General features: G+C 45.9%; 1 protein-coding gene across 4 annotated transcripts in view; it reads left to right on the top strand.

Annotated features, from left to right (window-relative positions):
- The window catches only part of LOC112263846 (myosin-10), a 91,799-nt gene that overhangs the window by 33,858 nt on the left and 33,556 nt on the right, over positions 1–24,385 (top strand). For 2 of the 4 annotated variants that reach the window (XM_042303503.1, XM_024440506.2), the window contains exons 4-13: positions 11,448–11,475; positions 13,474–13,582; positions 15,937–15,966; positions 16,214–16,231; positions 17,325–17,342; positions 21,565–21,657; positions 23,291–23,354; positions 23,552–23,650; positions 23,926–24,069; positions 24,281–24,376. In XM_042303503.1, the coding sequence (XP_042159437.1) occupies positions 11,448–11,475; positions 13,474–13,582; positions 15,937–15,966; positions 16,214–16,231; positions 17,325–17,342; positions 21,565–21,657; positions 23,291–23,354; positions 23,552–23,650; positions 23,926–24,069; positions 24,281–24,376 (699 nt within the window). The remainder of the gene's footprint in view (positions 1–11,447; positions 11,476–13,473; positions 13,583–15,936; positions 15,967–16,213; positions 16,232–17,324; positions 17,343–21,564; positions 21,658–23,290; positions 23,355–23,551; positions 23,651–23,925; positions 24,070–24,280; positions 24,377–24,385) is intronic. The other 2 variants (XM_042303510.1, XM_024440525.2) reach the window with 1 other exon arrangement.

The following is a 24,385-nucleotide window of genomic DNA, read 5'->3' on the forward strand; positions in this document are numbered from 1 at the left end:
GAGGCTTGCCTTCTGCCTTAGTCTAGAGTGAAGCCAAAATCACATGGAGAGACGCCCTTAGCGAGCATTAATTCACATACACTGCATAGCGTATGCCAATGAAAATCCATAATAAACAGTTATCTATGTACCCTATGAAGCCCCTGAGAGTTATTGTTGTGAGTTCCTTAGATGTCCTACGGGAGCCACCGTACCTGTGCTAAACCCGATTTGTTTATAAACAACCAAGTCTTTCTTGTTCTTCTACGTAAGCGGTCCTCAAGTTTTCCAGACGTAGCCTGCCATGGCTACATGCCTATGAAATCAACACAGGTAGGCTGCGACCTTAGCTTACAGCCCAATACATTTTAAACTACATCTTTAGTCTACTTAGCATAGAGGAATTGTAATGATCTTCCCTAATTCTTTTCTACAAACGACCCCAAGCAATCTATCTGGTTATTTTACCAGAATTGCTCCGTGTAGACGCGTGAAAAATAGACTTGCTTGCTAATTTGATGTGCTATGATGCTGTTGACACTCGCGGCATGTCTGTTTTCTCTCACTCATATGCATTCTATTTCCAGCATGAGCACACTTTTCGTTAGAATTGAGATTGAGGCTCGTGGCTGGCAGGGATGTGAACTGGAATGTGTGGAATGAGTCCGGTCACTGCATTAATCCAGCAGGGGGGGATCTGAAGGGGAGGGGGGGTAGTGGGGAAGCAGTCTGCCCACAGTCTACAGTGTGACATAGGCCCTATCCCCCCTGTCTCGTGGCTGGTTGGAACTTCCCCTGGAGGAGCCAGGCCAACCAACAATGATCTTCATTTTACTCTGGTTTGGACTCTGATATCTGCTGACATACTCCTGCTCACCACACAACACTTGGATGATGCCTTATTTGTTGAAGAGTGCATCTGCTATAAGTTATCAGTGCTCAGAGTTCATTTTGAGACATTTCCTCTCTTTTTTCTTAAACTGATGAAAACTAGACTATCCTCAATTAAAACTACAGACCACCAGTTTGTCTTCATTATCCACCACGGCCCAGTGGATGTGTTGTGTCCCTCCTATTTATATCAAACTGGTTTCTGAGGTCTTCCTCCTTCAAAACCACTTTGTTAACAGCAAGGCCCGCTGGCCAGGGCCAGCGGACCACAGGGTCACAATGAGCTCACTGTCTGTGGGCTGAGATCAGCTCCATCTGCCCCCTCTGCTCTGCTCTTCTCTCCCTCGTCCTATCCTCCCTTGTCTCCTCTCCGTCACAAACGTCACACGCAGAGCCACTGTGCCCAAGATGTCCTCCCATTTTTCACTTTGTCACAGGTTTGAAAGATGGTGACGTGTATTTTGTTTTTGTTGTCTATGGTCTGTGGAGGAGCTCAAGTAGAGTCATCCATCCAAGCCTGGTGGTGAACTTGTTAATTAGGCTATAAATTATTAAGTAATTATTCTATTATTTTGAGCATTAATAACAAAACTTTGGTACTGCCCTTTTCCCTCCCATGAGACAGTCTGTTACTAAAGAATTGGCCAAACACCGTACAACTGAATAGGTTTTTAAATCATTTGTATTCTTTCCTCAAATATTTTAACAACCAATCCTATCCTATTCCGTGGAGCAGCCTCGTGAAGCCATCCAAAATAATCAAGTCATGTGAAGCTGGAAAGAACACTACCAATCATGTGAATCCCACACAACGGTTCTCATGACTAGGCTATAAAACACTGTTACAGAAATAACAGCTCTGTTTGGTTCCCCATCTATGCCCACCCCTCAAATAGTCATCAGAGTTTTACGATCTTGGAGAGGTTGTTGAGGTCGATGCATTGGCATGAATGAATGGAATTCAAGAATGTCCTCTTGACTCGATTAGATCCTTCCCGCATCTGCAGCTGGCCAGATAAAGTGAGAGATGTTCCCACATCAGCCTTGCTGTCTGGGCTGTTTTTGCGTCTGAAAGAGATCAGGGTTTTGGATGTAAAGGGAGACACAGGAAGGATGAGACAATGGTGTGTGCGCGTGCTTCTCAGTACGGCCGTGCATAGAGCAGCGGATTATGACATCATACCATGAAATGCCTGTAAATCCTTGTGCATCAGTGAGAATGTGTCAAGCCAGGCCCCCCGCCCGTCATCAAAGCCAGGAAGAACCTGCTCAAATCAAGGAAGCTGCACTGTCCCTGATGAGCCATCCAGCTGTGCCTGAGTCCCCCCCACACACCCTGTTTTCCTCAGGCATCCCTATCTACAGAACAACCCATCCACCTCTGGCCTCTCTCCTCTCTCCAGTTCACTTTTTCAAACCAGCCCTCTCCCTCCATCAGAAGACCGGGCCAGGACTGCCTCTCTCTCTGTGACAATACTGGGCCAAATTAGAATAGTTACGGCTACTGTAGCGAAGGACATTAGCATTTCTTAAGAGTTGGTTCATGGTTGAATGACCACCCTCCTTCCACCACAAGTGTTATTTTATTCATGCATATCGTGTTGGCTGTGCAGGGCTGGAATCACAAATGAGCTCATCCAGGACAGAAATTGCATCCGAACATTCCCTCCAGGAGGCCAGGTCCAGACAAAGCCTCACCTTCAGGGACATTGAGCAACTATTCAGGTATCATCCCTTCCTCTGATGCCTTTGAAAGGGTCTTAGTCTATTGCACAGGCTTGTGTCGTTACCGTGTCCTGGGGTGTGAAAGACCTTAATATCTGAGAGAGAGAGTCATTTCCAGTGACTCAGGAAGAGGTCATGGGAAGTGTCAGTGGCCAGCCGCAATCTGTCGAATCTGTAGCGGAAACTGTTTGCCTCAGCTCAGACAGAAGAGGGGGAAAACCCATTTGGAGAAGGGAGAAGCAAATGAAACATGCCCCGCTTCTGAGTCTGGTTTAATATCAAACGGTTTCCAATGTAGTTCTTCAGATGTGGTCAAAAACATGATTATTACGTTTAAAGAATTCATATTTGCGACGCAAAGCAAACATTAATATGACCGGCTGCCAACAACAAATGGCAACATCATGCTATGTAGCCACTAATACATTGGTGATATAGCTAATTTATTTGCACGTCAAGACTTTTCTCCACAACCCTTTTAATCCGCTAAGTGAGGAAGAATGGAGAGGAGATTTACAGTACCTACTTGAATGCCCAGCAGCAACCCAAACTCAGTGTCAGACAAAGATGGAAACCAGTAGCACCTCTCTCTCTGTTCCTAAGAGATGGTGAAGACCTGCTAGATTTGAACACGACACGTTAAATTCATCACTTGTTACATCACAGCGACAATTCCAAATTTCACGTGAATTCATTGGATTGCTTTGTAGTGCACCCATCTAGCCGTCTCGTAGGTCGGGGTGAAATTCCTGAGATTATTAGGAAATCTAATAAAACCAATGTTGTTTTGGCCGATTACATTGCACTCCACGAGGAGACTGTGTGGCAGGCTGACTACCTGTTATGCGAGTGCAGCAAGGAGCCAAGGTAAGGTGCTAGCTAGCATTAAACGTATCTTATAAAAAACAATCAATCTTAACATAATCACTAGTTAACTACACATGGTTGATGATATTACTAGTATATCTAGCTTGTCCTGCATTGCATATAATCGATGCGGTGCCTGTTAATTTATCATTGAATCAAAGCCTACTTCGCCAAATGGGTGATTTAACAAGCGCATTCGCGAAAAAAGCACTGTCGTTGCACCAATGTGTACCTAACCATAAACATCAACGCCTTTCTTAAGATCAATACACAAGTATATATTTTTTAAACCTACATATTTAGTTAATATTGCCTCCTAACATGAATTTCTTTTAACTAGGGAAATTGTGTCACTTCTCTTGCATTCTGTGCAACAGAGTCAGGGTATATGCAGCAGTTTGGGCCACCTGGCTCATTGCAAACAGCGTGAAGACTATTTCTTCCTAACAAAGACAGCCAACTTCGCCAAATGGGGGATGATTTAATGAAAGCGCATTTGCGATAAAAGCATAATCGTTGCACGAATGTAACTAACCATAAACATCAATGCCTTTCTTAAAATCAATACACATAAGTATATATTTTTAAACCTGCATATTTAGTTAAAATAAATTCATGTTAGCAGGCAATATTAAACTAGGGAAATTGTGTCACTTCTCTTGCGTTCATTGCACGCAGAGTCAACATTCTGGGCCACCTGGCTCGTTGCGAACTAATTTCCCATACTTTTACGTAATTATAACATAACACTGAAGGTTGTGCAATGTAACAGTAATATTTAGACTTATGGATGCCACCCGTTAGACAAAATACAGAACTGTTCCGTATTTCACTAAAATGAAGTTGCTGTACCAGGCGGTGATACAGCCCGACAGGATGCTCTCGATTGTGTGTCTGTAAAAGTTTGTTAGGGTTTTAGGTGACAAGCCAAATTTCTTCAGCCTCCTTCATCCTCAAAACTTTGGAAATGAAATAATTTGGGTCATTGATGTCCTTGAAAAGCTGATAACGCTTAGCCTAGAGACAAGTGTTAGTCCTTTGGTGTATACAGGAAAATACACACCCCCTATGAAGGAGAAGATGCATCCCTGTCTTGAATGATTGACTACGGTACCTCACAGGAGACAATCTAATAATGCGTCACAATCCTTTCCATCCACCTTTCCACTGCTCATCATGACTCTCCCAGATTGGATGGAAACTCTTTAAACCTAATAAGGAGTGTATTCCCAGACACAATCAGGTTATTGATGTCTTCTGGGCTAAAGGCCATCAAACATAGAAGTGCTCCTCCTTGGTAGAGTTACAGATTGGACAGAAGGCTGTCATCAGGGCTAGGATGCTGTTCTGCTCCTGATGAGTCATTGCTGGTGTGAGCAGCTCTCTCTCTCTTATGCTATATTGGTCATGGTCTATTATAGTCCAGTCTGAGAACTTAGGCTATGAAACTTCATATGGGAAATCTGGTCAGTTATGTTCCCACCTTTCCCTCTATAAACTAGCTCACTGCTAGTAAATATAATGGGTTATGTACAGACCCAAACTGTGCTTCTGGGCCCTTACTTTGGGTCAGCCTCATGCTCTGCCTCTTACTGTGGGTCAGCCCCATGCTCTGCCTCTTACTGTGAGTCAGCCGCATGCTCTGCCTCTTACTGTGTGTCAGCCCCATGCTCTGCCTCTTACTGTGGGTCTGCCCCATGCTCTGCCTCTTACTGTGGGTCTGCCCCATGCTCTGCCTCTTACTGTGTGGCAGCCCCATGCTCTGCCTCTTACTGTGTGGCAGCCCCGTGCTCTGCCTCTTACTGTGGGTCAGCCCCATGCTCTGCCTCTTACTGTGGGTCAGCCTCATGCTCTGCCTCTTACTGTGGGTCAGCCCCATGCTCTGCCTCTTACTGTGAGTCAGCCGCATGCTCTGCCTCTTACTGTGTGGCAGCCCCATGCTCTGCCTCTTACTGTGGGTCTGCCCCATGCTCTGCCTCTTACTGTGGGTCTGCCCCATGCTCTGCCTCTTACTGTGTGGCAGCCCCATGCTCTGCCTCTTACTGTGTGGCAGCCCCGTGCTCTGCCTCTTACTGTGGGTCAGCCCCATGCTCTGCCTCTTACTGGGGGTCAGCCTCATGCTCTGCCTCTTACTGTGGGTCAGCCCCATGCTCTGCCTCTTACTGTGAGTCAGCCGCATGCTCTGCCTCTTACTGTGTGGCAGCCCCATGCTCTGCCTCTTACTGTGAGTCAGCCGCATGCTCTGCCTCTTACTGTGTGGCAGCCCCATGCTCTGCCTCTTACTGTGGGTCTGCCCCATGCTCTGCCTCTTACTGTGGGTCAGCCGCATGCTCTGCCTCTTACTGTGTGGCAGCCCCATGCTCTGCCTCTTACTGTGAGTCAGCCGCATGCTCTGCCTCTTACTGTGTGGCAGCCCCATGCTCTGCCTCTTACTGTGGGTCTGCCCCATGCTCTGCCTCTTACTGTGGGTCTGCCCCATGCTCTGCCTCTTACTGTGTGGCAGCCCCGTGCTCTGCCTCTTACTGTGTGGCAGCCCCGTGCTCTGCCTCTTACTGTGGGTCAGCCCCGTGCTCTGCCTCTTACTGTGGGTCAGCCCCGTGCTCTGCCTCTTACTGTGTGGCAGCCCCATGCTCTGCCTCTTACTGTGTGGCAGCCCCATGCTCTGCCTCTTACTGTGTGGCAGCCCCATGCTCTGCCTCTTATTGTGTGGCAGCCCCATGCTCTGCCTCTTACTGTGTGGCAGCCCCATGCTCCGCCTCTTACTGTGTGGCAGCCCCATGCTCTTCCTCTTACTGTGTGGCAGCCCCATGCTCTGCCTCTGTGGGTCACCCCTATGCCCCTTACTGTGGGTCTACCCATGCTCTGCCTCTTGCTGTGGGCCACCCCTATGCCCCTTACTGTGGGTCTGCCCATGCTCTGCCTCTTACTGTGGGTCAGCCCCATGCTCTGCCTCTTACTGTGGATCAGCCCCTTGCTCTGCCTTGGTGACAAGAGCCCAGCCCTCGTCAGACTTACAGCCAGAACAGACCACAAAGGTCTATCTGTCGTCAGTGGCCTCCTCCGGAGCCCAGAGGAAGGGACTCACTGCAGAAGGGAAGGGAGCTGATGGCCTTTGTCTTATCTGTGGTACTCCAGCTTTGCCAGGCATGTGACACAGCTGAGAGGCCTGAGGAGGCGCTGATGCTGGCAGCCGAACCACAGTTAGTTCCCATGACCTCACATCTCACCACCCCCCCACCTCACCAACCCCTTACGCTCCTCTCTACTGCCACTCTCTGGTGCAAACCTGGCCGGCAGCCACAAACTTGGGTTCATTTGGAGCCCACTGCTTCCGGGGACTGATCGGATGCCTCCTATTGTGTCAGTTTGGTCTGGTGGCAGACAGTGCTTTATGTGGTGTATACGAGTGTGAGGAATGAAGTATTAGAAACATGATCTGGTGGCAATTACTTGGACTACTAGCATTAATCTTTACATACTAAATGTATTATAACTCTGTAATATGATCATAATGATCAATACTTTGTATTTATGTACATTTTTTCTAAATGTTTTTTTCTTTTCTTTTTTGAGTCCACAGGTTAATAAGATATGAACTGAATATTAATTTGTATATTGTACCTGTACCCTCCCCCCCCCCAATGAAAAACTTACAAAATATATGAAACTGTGGTTACAAAAAATCTAAAATATTTCCATCACCCATTAACTGGACAGATGTTAAGTCATGTACATTAGCGTCAACCACCAGTACTGTGTAGAGCTGTTCTGATTCTCCAGTAACTTACTGTAATCTGAAGAAGTTATGCAACCCAATGTCAAATCTGGTTACAATTAATGAAATCCAGTCGAGTTAAGAAAATTAAATCACTGGAACACTTGTTTGACAAAAAGCAACTTGTCTGTTAACTCAGCTGTGCCCTTAAACCAGCTGTTCCCTGGACACCATATGTGAATTGATTGCCCCCCATCAAACTTCAGAACTCCTGCTGTTAGGTGACCTAAACTGGGACATGCTTAACACCCCGGCCATCCTACAATCTAAGCTTGATGCCCTCAATCTCACACAAATGATCAGTGAACCTACCAGGTACAACCTCAAATCCGTAAACACAGGCACCCTCATAGATATCATCCTAACCAACCTGCCCTCCAAATACACCTCTGCTGTCTTCAACCAGGATCTCAGCGATCACTGCCTCATTGCTTGCGTCCGTAATGGGTCTGCGGTCAAATGACCAACCCTCATCACTGTCAAACGCTCCCGAAAACACTTCAGCGAGCAGGCCTTCTTAAACGACCTGGCCCGGATATCGGGGAAGGATATTGACCTCATTCCGTCAGTAGAAGATGCCTGGTTATTCTTTAAAAGTGCTTTCCTCACCATCTTAAATAAGCATGCCCCATTCAAAAAATGTAGAACCAGGAATAGATGTAGCCCGTGGTTCACTCCAGACCTGACTGCCCTTGACCAGCACAAAAACATCCTGTGGCGTACGGCATTAGCATCAAATAGCCCCCGCGATATGCAACTGCAATTGTTGCAACCCCTTTTACTAGCCTGTTCAACCTCTTTCGTATCGTCTGAGATCCCCAAAGATTGGAAAGCTGCCGTGGTCATCCCCCTCTTCAAAGGAGAGACACTCTAGACCCAAACTGCTACAGACCTATATCTATCCTACCCTGCCTTTCTAAGGTCTTCGAAATCCAAGTTAACAAACAGATCACCGACCATTTCGAATCCCACCGTACCTACTCCGCTATGCAATCTGGTTTCAAAGCTGGTCATGGGTGCACCTCAGCCACGCTCAAGGTCCTAAACGATATCATAACCGCCATCGATAAGAGACATTACTGTGCAGCTGTATTCATTGACCTGGCCAAGGCTTTCGACTCTGTCATTCACCACATTCTTATCGGCAGACTCAAAAGCCTTTGTTTCTCAAATGACTGCCTCGCCTGGTTCACCAACTACTTCTCAGACAGAGTTCAGTGTGGCAAATTGGAGGGCCTGTTGTCCGGACCTCTGGCAGTCTCTATGGGGGTGCCACAGGGTTAAATTCTCGGGCTGACTCTTTTCTCTGTATACATCAATGATGTCGCTCTTGCTGCTGGTGATTCTCTGATCCACCTCTACGCAGATGACACCATTCTGTATACTTCTGGCCCTTCTTTGGACACTGTGTTAACTAACCTCCAGACGAGCTTCAATGCCATATAACTCTCCTTCCGTGGCCTCCAACTGCTCTTAAATGCAAGTAAAACTAAATGCATGCTCTTCAACCGATCGCTGCCCGCACCTGCCCTCCCGTCCAGCATCACTACTCTGGACGGTTCTGACTTGTGGAATATGTGGGCAACTCAAATCAAATCAAATTGTATTTGTCACATACACATGGTTAGCAGATGTTAATGCGAGTGTAGCGAAATGCTTGTGCTTCTAGTTCCGACAATGCAGTAATAACCAACAAGTAATCTAACTAACAATTCCAAAACTACTGTCTTATACACAGTGTAAGGGGATAAAGAATATGTACATAAGGATATATGAATGAGTGATGGTACAGAGCAGCACAGGCAAGATACAGTAGATGGTATCGAGTACAGTATATACATATGAGATGAGTATGTAAACAAAGTGGCATAGTTAAAGTGGCTAGTGATACATGTATTACATAAGGATGCAGTCGATGATATAGAGTACAGTATATACGTATGCATATGAGATGAATAATGTAGGGTAAGTAACATTATATAAGGTAGCATTGTTTAAAGTGGCTAGTGATATATTTACATCATTTCCCATCAATTCCCATTATTAAAGTGGCTGGAGTTGAGTCAGTGTCAGTGTGTTGGCAGCAGCCACTCAATGTTAGTGGTGGCTGTTTAACAGTCTGATGGCCTTGAGATAGAAGCTGTTTTTCAGTCTCTCGGTCCCAGCTTTGATGCACCTGTACTGACCTCGCCTTCTGGATGATAGCGGGGTGAACAGGCAGTGGCTCGGGTGGTTGATGTCCTTGATGATCTTTATGGCCTTCCTGCAACTACAAATACCTAGGTGTCTGCTTAGACTGTAAACTCTCCTTCCAGACTCACATTAAGCATCTCCAATCCAAAATTAAATCTAGAATCGGTTTCCTATTTCGCAACAAAGCATCATTCACTCATGCTGCCAAACATACCCTTGTAAAATTGACTATCCTGCCGATCCTTGACTTCGGCGATGTCTTTTACAAAATAGCCCCCAACACTCTACTCAGACTGCATCTATTTTGCTATCACAGTGCCATCCGTTTTGTCACCAAAGCCCCATATACTACCCACCACTGCGACCTTTATGCTCTCGTTGGCTGGCCCTCGCTTCATATTCGTCGCCAAACCCACTGGCAACAGGTCATCTATAAGTCTTTGCCAGGTTAAACCCCGCCTTATCTCAGCTCACTGGTCATCATAGCAGCACCCTCTGGTCACACTCACTGGTCACCCTTAAAGCAAATTCCTCATTGGCCCCCCTTTCCTTCCAGTTCTCTGCTGCCAATGACTTGAGCTAATTGCAACAATCACTGAAGCTGGATACCCATATCTCCCTCACTAACTTTAAGCACCAGCTGTCAGAGCAGCTCACAGATCACTGCACCTGTACATAGCCCATCTGAAAATAGCCCATCCAACTTCCTCATCCCCATACTGTTATTTATTTTTTACTCCTTTGCACTCCAGTATCTCTACTTGCACATTCATCTTTTGCACATCTATCATTCCAGTTTTTAATTGCTAAATTGTAATTGTTTTGCCACTATGGCCTATTTATTGCCTACCTCGCTTATCTTACCTCATTTTCACACACTGTACCTGGTTAAATAAAGGTGAAATAAAAACATGTAATAAAAAAACCATTGTGGTGCCTCCGTTCACCTCAGCCAATTAGATGAGAAGGTGCTCCGTGATTGGCTTGTTGTCGGCAAACTGTCTCAACCTCACTGTCACTTCAAATGGCTCCCTCCTGCTTCTTCCTGATTCTCTAGCTGTTAAACCAGAGCTTCTTTCTCTGTCTTTCTCCTCTCTCTCTCTCTCCTCTATTTCCTGCTGACTGTAAATCACATGGATGCTCTGCCTTCTTCCTAGAAAGCTGTGTTTCTGTCATCAGCCAACCAGTTCAGTGATACAGGGCTCTAAAATAACAAGACTGTAAATACAGAGAAAGATGGCCTTTGGTTGCAGTATTGCGCCTACCGTGGTCTGACTGAGTTCAATGAGTTCATGTGTAAACTGTTTTCACATAGGCTACATGTACATGATGGACATAGCCGACATACAGCCTTAGAAAAAAAGGTGCTATTTAGAACCCGTTTGGTTTCCATGTATAACCCTTTCCACAGAAGGTTCTACATGGAATCAAAAAGAGTTCTACCTGGAACCAAAAGGGGTTCTATGGGGACAGTCGAAAAACCCTTTTGGAACTCTTTTTTTCTAAGAGTGTAGCTTTCAGCAGTTTTTACGCTCAGCTTCCCTCAATTCCCCAGCCTAATAGCGACAAGGTACACTATCAGCCCTTATCTCTGTAATGCAGAGGTTTGGCACTACAAAGCTTTCCTTTGAAAGACTCCTCGATTCCTCCTCCATTTTGTGTGCCTCAGAACACCTGTGAAATGTCTGGATCCTGAGGCTTTTGAAATGTTTAGTGAAATTACATTTCGTTCCTGGTGCAGACAATGACCTTCAACCTGTTTGAAGGGAGTATCGCATTCGATGGCAAACTCACATTGGCTATGTTCTGTAAAATGACTTTGGTGTACGTCTGTCAGCCAGTGATACATTTGGTACAAGAACTCATTTCATTTTGAAAGAGGGATTGTGGGGATTGGGCCATTGCCCGATGATTATGCTGACACTGTGTATAATTTCTCTCTCGCTTTCTCTCTCTCACCATTTCTCTATTTCCCTCTCTCCCCCCCTCTCTCTCCCTCTTTCTCTCTCCCTCCCAGACCGAGAGGACCAATCAATTCTCTGCACGTGAGTAACCTCTGAGCCTTGTCTGCCCAGCCCTTTTCTTCTCTCTTTCCGTGTTCTGTGTTGCATGGGTTGCTGGATTTACAGTGTCTTCTCAGTTTGATTCCTTGCATCCAGCCTGCATAGTATCATACCACACGTCACTGGTTTGGACCAGATGGTTTAGAAAGGCCATGCAGCGCCAGCTTAATTGCATAACATTCACGCGCGTAGTCCCGAAAATGAAATGGGGAAATGACCTGCTGCATGGCATTCCTGCAGAAGCTCTATTCAACTACGAATGAAGTGTAGCCTGTTGAAGCCGACATGAATGTACTTAGCACTGATTATAGGTCGAAAGAGGAATCGATTGAATTGAACTAGAACAGAGCCAGAGGCCTCTATAGCTATTTCAAAAGGAGCAACTTAGTGACACAGAACAGTGAGACAGACACTTACAGGAAAGAGACTTAGGCTTGGGGCAGGGAAGCTGGGAAATGTTTGGTATTTCTGGCGCACACACACACACACTTTACCCTTTACCCGTTGGCTGTATTCCAATCTAGCGCCCAATATCTACAGATGACATTAATGCTGCCAAGAAACATGTCAGCGTGGCATCTCATTGTAAGCCCCTACACCGATGATGTGTGAAAGAGTATACAGGGTAAAGTTTCTCCAGGTGTGTGTGTTCTCTCCCTGCGCTGGTCTGAACCCGATCCACCACCACCCAAAATGTCCCTGGAGCCGCCAGAGCTACAAGCCACCAGTCAACACATATTTTCCTAACCTCTCACCATACATGACTAAGTCTGGGGGAGCATGGAAGAATTTGGATGGATGTCGGAAGTGTGGCTTGAACACTATCATAAAATCTCACATCTGCTCTGATGCTTTTATATGCCAACTGTGACACACACACACACACACACACACTGTAGGAGATGGTGGTCATAACAATGTAAATGCTGCACAGAGATGCCATGTGATTGTAAGTCAGTCCCTGAGAATATGAGTCGTCTCCTCTGCAGCAAGGCAAACCAACCTGAGGAATCTAACACTTAAAGTCCAATGCCAACCTCATGGACATTGACGCAATCACTCACTCACAGTCTGTGTCCAAAATAGCACCCTAATGCCTATATAGTGCACTACTTTTGACCAGAACCCCTTCATTTCAGACGCAGCCAGAAACACCCTCTGTTCCGGTGGTTATTGAGCTCAACACTAAACACACAACTCATCAGCCATACAACATATTCATAATACTAGACTAGACTACGATAGGACTTCACCACATAGCCAGGTAAGGGGAATAATGAAAGAAACTACATATGACTTTGTTACGGTAATTGGTTTTACACTCAGTGAGTATTCAGGGGCCTTGTCATTTCTTTGAAGATCATCATGTCGTTAGTTTTATTTTGCAGATCATTTTGCTCAAATAGATATAACCTAGCATTCAGCTTGAGATCTGGGAGAAGGTTCAATGTTAACCACCTGCGATTACGTAGAATGAGTACCTATTGTAAAACCACTGGTATGCATTGTCTGTTGACGTTACTGTACAGTAAGTGTCACTTGGGGATAGGATTCTTTCTGCATGGCTTGAAGGGCTTGCAAAAACATACTTCCTTGCTCTAAAGCTGTCATCGCTGTGGGTCCATGAGAACTGCCCTCAACCACAGCCGCTGAACTAAACTAGCGCAAAGAAAATAAACAGCACATATAGATACACAAAAGCCCAGCTACACCGCCTCATCCGATAAACCTTGCACCTGTGGTTTATTTTCATTCATTTGTTGTTTAGCGGAGTTGCAGGGAGCAGAGCGTGGCTAGCTCTCAACCCAAGCTCAAGACTGTTTATGGAGTTTCCCAAGTGCCATAATCTCCTCGCAAAAACATCTGCCAGTCAGAAATACAGTTCTGACACGCACACACACACACACACACACACACACACTTCATTCATCCCCATCTACTAACCTAGGAATCTGTCTTGTGTGTTTTCTATCTTCTCAGAGGTGAATCTGGTGCTGGCAAGACAGAAAACACTAAAAAGGTCATCCAGTACCTTGCACATGTGGCTTCCTCCCATAAAGGAAAAAAAGACCACAGCATTCCTGTAAGTGTAAGTTTCTGTCTTTTCTTTCTCTATATTCCCCCTGCCATGTTTATCTCCCTACCACACCTCTAGATCTCCCCCTAAGCCCTGTTCTAAATGTCACAGTTACAGTATGTCTTTCTATTGAGGGGTAACTGATGAAAGAGGAGAGTTAACAACTTGTACGGCCCACAAAGTCCCCTAATACCAGGCCAGTCTGATCCACAATGTCCCCCTAATACCAGGCCAGTCTGATACACAATGTCCCCCTAATACCAGGCCAGTCTGATCCACAATGTCCCCCTAATACCAGGCCAGTCTGATCCACAAAGTCCCCTAATACCAGGCCAGTCTGATCCACAATGTCCCCCTAATACCAGGCCAGTCTGATCCACAATGTCCCCTAATACCAGGCCAGTCTGATCCACAATGTCCCCCTAATACCAGGCCAGTCTGATCCACAATGTCCCCCTAATAATACCAGGCCAGTCTGATCCACAATGGCCCCTAATACCAGGCCAGTCTGATCCACAATGTCCCCCTAATACCAGGCCAGTCTGATCCACAATGTCCCCCTAATACCAGGCCAGTCTGATCCACAATGTCACCCTAATACCAGGCCAGTCTGATCCACAATGTCACCCTAATACCAGGCCAGTCTGATCCACAATGCCCCCTAATACCAGGCCAGTCTGATCCACAAAGTCCCCTAATACCAGGCCAGTCTGATCCACAATGTCCCCCTGATACCAGGCCAGTCTGATCCACAATGTCCCCCTGATACCAGGCCAGTCTGATCCACAATGTCCCCCTGATACCAGGCCAGTCTGATCCACAATGTCCCCTAATACCAGGCCAGTCTGATCCACAATGTCCCCCTAATACCAGGCCAGTCTGATCCACAATGTCCCCCTAATACCAGGCCAGTCTGATCCACAATGTCCCCTAATACCAGGCCAGTCTGATCCACAAAGTCCCCTAATACCAGGCCAGTCTGATCCACAATGTCCCCCTAATACCAGGCCAGTCTGATCCACAATGTCCCCCTAATACCAGGCCAGTCTGATCCACAATGTCCCCCTAATACTAGGCCAGTCTGATCCACAATGTCCCCCTAATACTAGGCCAGTCTGATCCACAATGTCCCCCTAATACCAGGCCAGTCTGATCCACAAAGTCCCTTAATACCAGGCCAGTCTGATCCACAATGTCCCCCTAATACCAGGCCAGTCTGATCCACAATGTCCCCCTAATACCAGGCCAGTCTGATCCACAAAGTTCCCTAATACCAGGCCAGTCTGATCCACAAAGTTCCCCTAATACCAGGCCAGTCTGATCCACAATGTCCCCTAATACCAGGCCAGTCTGATCCACAATGTCCCCCTAAATGCCAGGCCAGTTTGATCCACAATGTCCCCCTAATGCCAGGCCAGTCTGATTCACAATGTCTCCCTAATACCAGGCCAGTCTGATCCACAATGTCCGCCTATAACCAGGCCAGTCTGATCCACAATGTCCGCCTATAACCAGGCCAGTCTGATCCACAATGTCCCCCTAATACCAGGCCAGTTTGATCCACAATGTCACCCTAATACCAGGCCAGTTTGATCCACAATGTCCCCATAATACCAGGCCAGTTTGATCCACAATGTCCCCCTAATACCAGGCCAGTTTGATCCACAATGTCCCCATAATACCAGGCCAGTTTGATCCACAATGTCCCCCTAATAACAGGCCAGTCTGATCCACTGGTATTTAAAGTACAGTGGATTAACTCCAACCCTTGTTAATCCATATCAGATAGATCCATATGATAATGGGGGTATAATCATTAGAGAACAACAGTGTCTGACAGTGGACATGGGCTGTGTGATGAGGTCACGAAAGGGTCAGGTCCTTCTGTAGTTATGTGATGCTGGAACATTACCACGGCAGTCAAAAATAGGCTCATTAAGCAATAAGGCACGAGTGTGTGGGATATATGGCCAATATATCACAGCTAAGGGCTGTTCTTAGTCACAACACAACGCGGAGCTATTATAAACTGGTTACCAACTTAATTAGAACAGTAAAAATACATGTTTTGTCATACCCGTGGTATACAGTGTGATATACCATGGCTTTCAGCCAATCAGCATTCAGGGCTCGAACCACGCAGTTTATACAAATGTACCAATTGATAAAATGTGCCAATATATAGATGTTTTTTTGCATAACATGCCTGTAAATGTGTTAAGAATCCATATAGACGCGCTCCAGTTCCATGATGTGTGTTGCCAAAGTGAATGCATCCTACAGTAGTACCTATAGTGGGCTCTATAGATTGCGCTGGCGTGCACAACCCTCTAACATATTTGCGTTTGTTTATTTGCAACAAACAGCCAGAGTCGCCTAAACCAGTGAAACTACAGGCAAGTCTTTACACTTTCTTCTCAACACCTCGTTCATGTGCATGTTGCATCACCAACTTTCTTCTCCCAAACGGACCTACTGTTATGTAAAGCTAGTGGCAATTTAATATATTTATGTCTTGTGAAATGGTGCCATTGGTTATTTTCTTGCACACTGTGAAGAATGCAGAGTATGTGTAATGTTGACATCTGTGCAAGAATTCGACAAGCAAAGTTTGGGTATTGACCCAGATTCTCTTTCTATCAGGCGGAAAATAATCACGTCGTAAGTAAACTTTAAATCTGGCATGAATATTTATGTGAATGCAGCTTTTCCATGTATACCTGTGGGCCAATGCACTGTACTGTACTGTAAAATGTGCTTGCAAATGTTGTTATTCCACACTAGATGAAACAGTCATATACATGGCTTTGTTGTGTTTAGTCGCCACCAGTCAACGTTTGGCGGACATGCCGTACTATGTGAGCTATTTTTGAACAATGCAGAGTAGAAGTTGAGCAGTAAGACGTTGAAATAGAGATGAAGGCATATATTCCTGAGTCTGAAGATGGAACTGACACACACACACACGTTCTTCTATTCTTGTGGGGACCTAAAATGTATTTCCATTTAAAATCCACATTTTCCTTAACCCCTAAACCTAAACTTAATGCCTAACCCTAACTATAATTGTAACCCTAAACCTAACCCCTAAGCTTAAAGTAGCCTTTGTCCTCATGAGGACGTGGGAAATGTCTCCACAAGGGAGAATTTTCCTCGTTTTACTATCCTTGTGAGGGACATTTGGACATTTCAGTTCCCCACGAGGATCAGAAGAACAAGACCAGAAACACACACGAGGTCAGTTAATGGACATTACTGAAAAGCAGACTGTCTGGCTGTGGTTGTCATTACAGTAGTTAGTTCAGTAGCTTAATATTATATATTAATACCACCTGCTGTTGTAGGTCTTGTTGATACTGTGAAGATCATGGAAACGGCACATGAGGGCAGATGATCACCTGAGGGCAGGTGTTCTGAATAAAGATGTGATGCTCACTATGGCACACTGCCCCCAAGGCTAATATGAGAAACATATCGATTTGCAACCGTCAGTGAGATAGCTTCTTGGAATAGAGCCGCTCAGAATAACATATCCATTCCCCTGCTTCCTGTTTTAGTGTACTACTGTAGATTTCACTTAAACCGTTTGCTTTTATGCATTATTTAGCCTAGTCAGAATTGTCTTTGAGTACTACCTGTAATTGTCTTACTTGGTGTGTATGTACGGTATGCATATCCTGTATGTGTGTTTAGACCATTAACACTTCCTGTTTATTTCCATGGTAACATTTGACAATCTGCCCCTTGACTACAGAGTGGAGCCCTGTTCTATGTGAGTAGCATGTAGTCCGTCCCTCACCTCTCTCTCACCCACCGCACTCCACTCACTAGACTAGCTCAAAACACAATGGGCAGAATATCCTGTAAAGGTGCTGCTATTGTCTCTGTGTACTATTCTGTATGTCTGTCCCTTTTATGGTTGTCAATGGGGACCCAATAGCAGCTTTTGTTTCTGTCACCTTTGGGACTAAACTAGTTTAGTTTTAATCCACTCCATGCACTGTGTGGTGTCCCTGTTCTTACCTATAGTTGGCACTGCTTCTTTCAAATATCTCAGATTCTGGAAAATAAATATAACTTCCTAGTTTAATACATACTAATAAACACGTTTCCCACTTCCTAACTGACATATATCCCATTTGAAACAATCATACACCACAAGTCATAAACAGTGCATTTGTAATATGTTCCACTGTTATACTGGCAGACATTGAGCAAGACTCCTGTCAGGACCTCGTCATAAACTTCTCTCCCGCGTCCAATTTGGCTCCCGGTGAGCCTGCTGGAGAGCTTTTCACTCGCGAGGTGCTGGTGCTGCCAAATAGCCATAGCAGGCTTTACTAAATAGTCAGTTGGCTTCCAGCTAACTGGAGCTGGATTAGGACTCTGGAGGAGAGCAGCTAGGGAGGGAGAGCCAAGGGGACCACAGCCCAGAGCTCAGCTCAACGGACTCCCCCAGGGAGAGAGGGCCATGACATGGTCCAAGACCTACAGCAGCCTCTCCTCTGCTTGGTCTACTCAGACCCAGCCACAGAGCGCCCAGCAGAGACGATAATGGGGATTTGAATCTTCGTACTTTATTGAATTCACCACGGGGTGTTGACTGTGAATTTTGCCGTTTGTGTCTCAGTGGCAGTGCTACTTAGATCACTAATGAATCGCCTTAGAACTGCTTCTTCCTGTCTTCGCAAGCCTTTCATCTGCTCCCTGCTTTGCCATGAGGGAGGAGTTTACACAGAAAGTTATTCTGACTTCCCCTGGAGGGGTGTGGGTTTGTTCCTGTTCCCAAAACCACAAACACAAGTCCAGTTGCCTGCTTCATTCGCACTCTCCCAACAGTCACTGAAGTGGTATTCTGCTTGTGAACTTGTGCTTTGTAACGTCTGTCCAGCAGTGACTGCTTGTGGACCTGGAGAGATTTGTAATGTCTGTCCAGCAGTGACTGCTTTTGGACTTGGAGAGATTTGTAATGTCTGTCCAGCAGTGACTGCTTTTGGACTTGGAGAAATTTGTAATGTCTGTCCAGCAGGGACTCTGCTTGTGGACTTGGAGAGATTTGTAACGTCTGTCCAGCAGGGACTCTGCTTGTAGACTTGGAGAGATTTTTAATGTCTGTCCAGCAGTGACTCTGCTTGTGGACTTGGAGAGATTTGTAACGTCTGTCCATTGACTCTAGTCTGTGGAGCAGATGTGAGCCCACATCCCCACCTGGCCTCTTCCTTGAAGATTTAATAGGATGGTTTTGACTGTTCCTCTGGCCCGCCAGTCTCCACAAACTGGGCCAAAGCACTGCCCGGAGGCCCTAACACTGATAACAAGTGAGGTTGAACAGGCTACAAAGCTACAGAGGAAAGATTGAGAATAGAGAGGAGTTATTTCACAAAAGATTACATTCATTTCATAGTCGTGTCAATGTTAAGTGGTAAACGCTAGCATTGTCCGCAGTCACACTAACAACAACTATGTTATCAACAACTATGTGTCCCTGAGTTCTTCCAGGCCCCCTACAGTAGTTGACACTGTAGTGAATAGCCTCTTAACGTGGCTATGACGGTTTCCAGACACTGTTCATCAGAATAAGTGTAATGCATTCTATCAACAGTCATTTTATGGTCTTCTTGCTCACATAAACCCGATTATGTGGTACAATACATGTCCCGGAGGTCTTCCAGGCCTGTCAGTTGTTGGCACGGCTAGTGATTAGCCCCCTTACATGACAATGATGGTTTCTGGAATCTGTCAGAACAAGAGTAACACACTCCGGAACGCTGGAATGTGGGTCAGCTTGTAATGCTCCTAAAGTGGACCCCTGCTGGTGTTTTGTATTCACCCCTTTGTTCCTACCCTCTCCCCAGTCTGGTCCCAGTCTGTAGACTGAGTTTGGCAGAGATTGGCAGCTTGTGGACATTAAACAGGCTCCGTTATGTCCTCTGTTCTAGTTTGTTCTAAAGCGTGTGGTGTTGTCAAGTTGTGCCATAAAGCACTGTGTTATAGAGACAGCGTGTGACAATGACTATAGGAGATGGTAAGACCACACTAACAGATCATGCTATAATTAGCCGTCTGTGCAATCTGCCACTGGCAGGACGAGGATGGAACGGGCTTATTCAATTAATTCCTGCCTCATTTTCAGCAGCACAAAAACTCAATGAAAACAGCAGTCGGGTTCTCTGGCCCAGCTCTGGCAGCCAAAGATCACATTACGCGTCTCACGTCTGAACGCAAGGCTGATTTCCTTACCCCTAACTCATCCCACAGACATCCCTGGAAAAACGCCACCGTCTTGAGAGATCAAAATGTGTCTGGGTGAGCTTGACGTAATGGGAAAATCCCATTCCCACCTAGCCGCAGAAAGGAAAAGCTCAAAGTACGGGCCATGTTCTTTTTTTGGTGGGCCATCTTGGATTCCCCAGTCATGACCAAGCCTAGAATGAGGTTCTGGATGGGATCGTAATGGGCCACCTGTCTAAACATCTGCACAGGGTCCTGTCCATTAGGGTATACTGTAGCAACAGGAGATGAAAACCAGTGTTTCTTATTGGACACGTTTGGATACCACCTTTACATTTTGGAGAGTTTTGTTCCATTTCATACCTTTTGAACATTCTATTCCGCCCTGGCAGTCAGCCAGATAGGATCTACGATAGGTGTGAGAAGTGAATAGAGCACCGTTCCCTCCCTCCCTCCCTTAACGGGATCTCTAATGATGACGGATTCTTCCTTATAGGATTGAGTGTGTCTCTGGCTTGTGTCAGTGTGTTAAACTGGTCTGTTTCCCCAGTATCTGTCAGTGTGCTAAACAATTGAGTCCGTTTCCTCAGGATCTCTATCTCAATCACTAACTGGAGAGATATGGCCTTCCTCTCTGAGTCACCTCATTCACCCCAACTCATCCAGCACCCACCCATCCGCCTGGCTCACAGCAGCGAGCTCCCCACACGTAATACACCACCACGCTGAAACACAGCTGTGTACTGTTCAATACATGAGACATCTGTGGATAGATTTATTGGTTTGTCTGTTGCACAAATATACTGGTACTTTTCATGATTGTACTGTGTACCTCGGATTGATTGGATTAGGTTGTTTTGCAGGCTCGATGGTTAGACAATGGCTTCCATCATCAAGATGGCGCCGACAGACATTGGCAGCTCTGCTTCTAGCTCCTAAGCAACGTTGGAGCATTTCTTTTCTTTCTTTGTTGTTATTTGACAAGCCTTTCGCCACACCCGCAGTTACATCTGCCAAATATGTGTATGCGACCAATAACATTTGATTTGATTTGATGCCTTTGATGTCGGTCTCACAATAGAAAGAGGAGATGCAAGCCCAGAGTCCAGATGGGTTTGAACATTCGCTTGTGGATGTGTTGAGCTTCAACTGAACCATATGCGGTGTGGAGAGAGTCATTGCAGTTCTGCTCTGTTGTGTTCCACCACTGAGCAACAAGGTTCTAATCCATTCCATTCCAAACCCAGAGGTTCTACACTGAGTGACCAGACTACAGGAAACGCGTGCCGTTAACGCACAGAACAGGCCCAATTTATTCTCATCTCTTTCTCCCTATCTCCTCCATCTCTTTAGTTTTAGTTGGACGTACTGTTGTAGGATATTGAGCAGAGAGACTGTAAAGTGGTTTCCTGAACATGTTCCATTGATCTGTCTTTTACAGCGTTACAATACCTGTCGTTTCCTGTCCAATACCTGTCAATTCTCTCTTTTCTACTAGTTTTTATGGTCATCAACATTACTGGGGAAACAGTGTCCGTCCGCCTACATATGTTTCATGATCAATAGTCTGTGTGACACTATGTGATTGTTAGATTGACATTGACGAACATAAAATGGGCCATTGTGTGTATTGGGGGGGGGAATTATCCTGGGCCAACATTTTTTTTGTGCTTGTTATTTGTAAAAGGTTTAGTTGGGGGAAGGGGGCGGGGCATATGTGCATGGACCCAGTGCTTGGCTGTAATATCGCTCCTCTTTTTCAGGGTGAATTGGAACGTCAACTCTTACAGGCCAACCCCATCCTGGAGTCCTTCGGCAACGCCAAGACAGTGAAGAATGACAACTCTTCACGATTCGTAAGTAAAGCATGCATACATATTTCCCCAAAAGAATGCTATTCTCAAGACCGTATCGAGCTTATTTTGAAGTCTTCCCTACGTTTATAATGTATGTTCCTCTGTGGCTTAATAAAAGCCACTCATGCCATCTCACTCACTATCTCTTGCTCAAATAACTGGCACTTGAGACAGATTTAGCTGGCATGTGTGTTTGTTGGGAGTTTTCCAAAACTTCCTGGAATCTTTTGATGATAAGGAAGAGAAATCAATAGAGAGGAATGTATTTTATTATCTTTGTATTATTACACAGGTACTTTCCAGCAGGACAAGAAACGTTTCTGCTATTCATTAATGACTGCTTTGTTTCTGGATCCAGTTTAGATTAGAGAGGTTTGTTCTGTTTGTTCACAGTCAGATCACAGCCTCATGCACAGGGGTAGTCTAATCCAGACCCCAGGACAGTAGAGGCCAACAGGAATGTAGTCTAATCCAGACCCCAGGACAGTAGAGGCCAACAGGAATGTAGTCTAATCCAGACCCCAGGACAGTAGAGGCCAACAGGAATGTAGTCTAATCCAGACCCCAGGACAGTAGAGGCCAACAGGAATGTAGTCTAACTGTAGAGGCCAGACCCCAGTAGAGGCCAACAGACCCCAGGAATGTAGAGGCCAACAGGAATGTAGTCTAATCCAGACCCCAGGACAGTAGAGGCCAACAGGAATGTAGTCTAATCCAGACCCCAGGACTGTAGAGGCCAACAGGAATGTAGTCTAATCCAGACCCCAGGACAGTAGAGGCCAACAGGAATGTAGTCTAATCCAGACCCCAGGACAGTAGAGGCCAACATGAATGTAGTCTAATCCAGACCCCAGGACAGTAGAGACCAACAGGAATGTAGTCTAATCCAGACCCCAGGACTGAAGAGACCAACAGGAATGTAGTCTAATCCAGACCCCAGGACTGTAGAGACCAACAGGAATGTAGTCTAATCCAGACCCCAGGACTGAAGAGACCAACAGGAATGTAGTCTAATCCAGACCCCAGGACTGAAGAGACCAACAGGAATGTAGTCCCAGACCCCAGGACTGTAGAGACCAACAGGAATGTAGTCTAATCCAGACCCCAGGACAGTAGAGACCAACAGGAATGTAGTCTAATCCAGACCCCAGGACTGAAGAGACCAACAGGAATGTAGTCTAATCCAGACCCCAGGACTGTAGAGACCAACAGGAATGTAGTCTAATCCAGACCCCAGGACAGTATCAAATCAAATCAAATGTATTTATATAGCCCTTCGTACATCAGCTGATATCTCAAAGTGCTGTACAGAAACCCAGCCTAAAACCCAAAACAGCAAGCAATGCAGACAGTAGAGACCAGCAGGAATGTGGCCAAATGAGGATAAAATATCCTGGCCTGGACTGGTCTCAGATCTGTGTATGTGCTTTAGCCAACTCATCTGACTACAGTAGTTGACTAAAGCACATACAGTTCTGGGACCAGACTAATCAAATGTAGCCTTATTGTGATGTGACTCAGAGGGAGAAAAGGGAAGGCCTTGCAGCACAGTGTGAGACCTGGTTGAGGGAGATGTGGATGCGGTGAAATGGTTTGTCTGCTTTTCTCACCCTCCGTTTCTCTTTCCCTGCAGGGAAAGTTCATCCGGATCAACTTTGATGTCACCGGATACATCGTCGGGGCCAACATCGAAACTTGTATCCTTCCAAACAGCTAGCTTAAATGTTCCATGCAAGCTATGATATTAATCATTTACATAAACGGACAGATGTTTGATGGGTATTGTTGTATTATGCTAATTAGACTCCAGCGGGGGCCGCATAAATCTACTCTAGGGGGTTAATATCTTTCTTTACTGTATAAAGGCTGCCCTTCCTTGACTGCGATGGGACAGATCTACTGGAGAAATCGAGAGCTGTTCGCCAAGCCAAAGACGAGCGCACCTTCCACATCTTCTACCAGCTGCTGTGTGGGGCGGGAGAACATCTCAGGTGTAAGTAGTCTGATATGTACCATCAGCATAACTTCAACGACCCGGACCCATATGGCCTCTGTAAAGAATAGTCACCCTCTGACATGCAGAACATTGTTTCTCTAGCCGTTGGCCTGAGGTGTCTTGACGCCCACTCAGACTCAGTGTCGCTCACTAGCTAGTATCACAATAACATCACCTGTCAGTGGGCTGACTGTCAAAAATGCGTGGTTGCCTTTTGTCCTTTGTGACCTCGGAGCAGCTATCTCCACGTCATTTCCCTTTCCTCTGTGTAGCGGACCTGCTCCTGGAGGGCTTCAACAGCTACCGCTTCCTGTCCAACGGCAACGTTACCGTCCCTGGTCAGCAGGACAAAGACAACTTCCAGGAGACCATGGAGGCCATGCACATCATGAGCTTCTCCCACGACGAGATCCTGGGTACCACCCTCCTCACTCTCATCTGTCTGACTGTCAACTTTTTAAAGCCCTTTTTTACATCAACACTTTACAGCTTTGCAGTAATTATTATAACTATTATTAGTAATTATTATAACTTTCCGTGCTCATAACAGCTCCATGTATTCCAACAAACACAGAGCAGTGTGTGCCGTTCATGGTAAGTTTATGATAACGTCCTCTGTGCTTGCAGCCATGCTGAAGGTGGTCTCCTCCGTGCTCCAGTTTGGGAACATCGTCTTCAAGAAGGAGAGGAACTCAGACCAGGCCTCTATGCCTGAGAACACAGGTAGGTAGT

This window comes from Oncorhynchus tshawytscha, linkage group LG02, assembly GCF_018296145.1.
Source record: "Oncorhynchus tshawytscha isolate Ot180627B linkage group LG02, Otsh_v2.0, whole genome shotgun sequence".
NCBI lineage: Eukaryota > Metazoa > Chordata > Actinopteri > Salmoniformes > Salmonidae > Oncorhynchus > Oncorhynchus tshawytscha.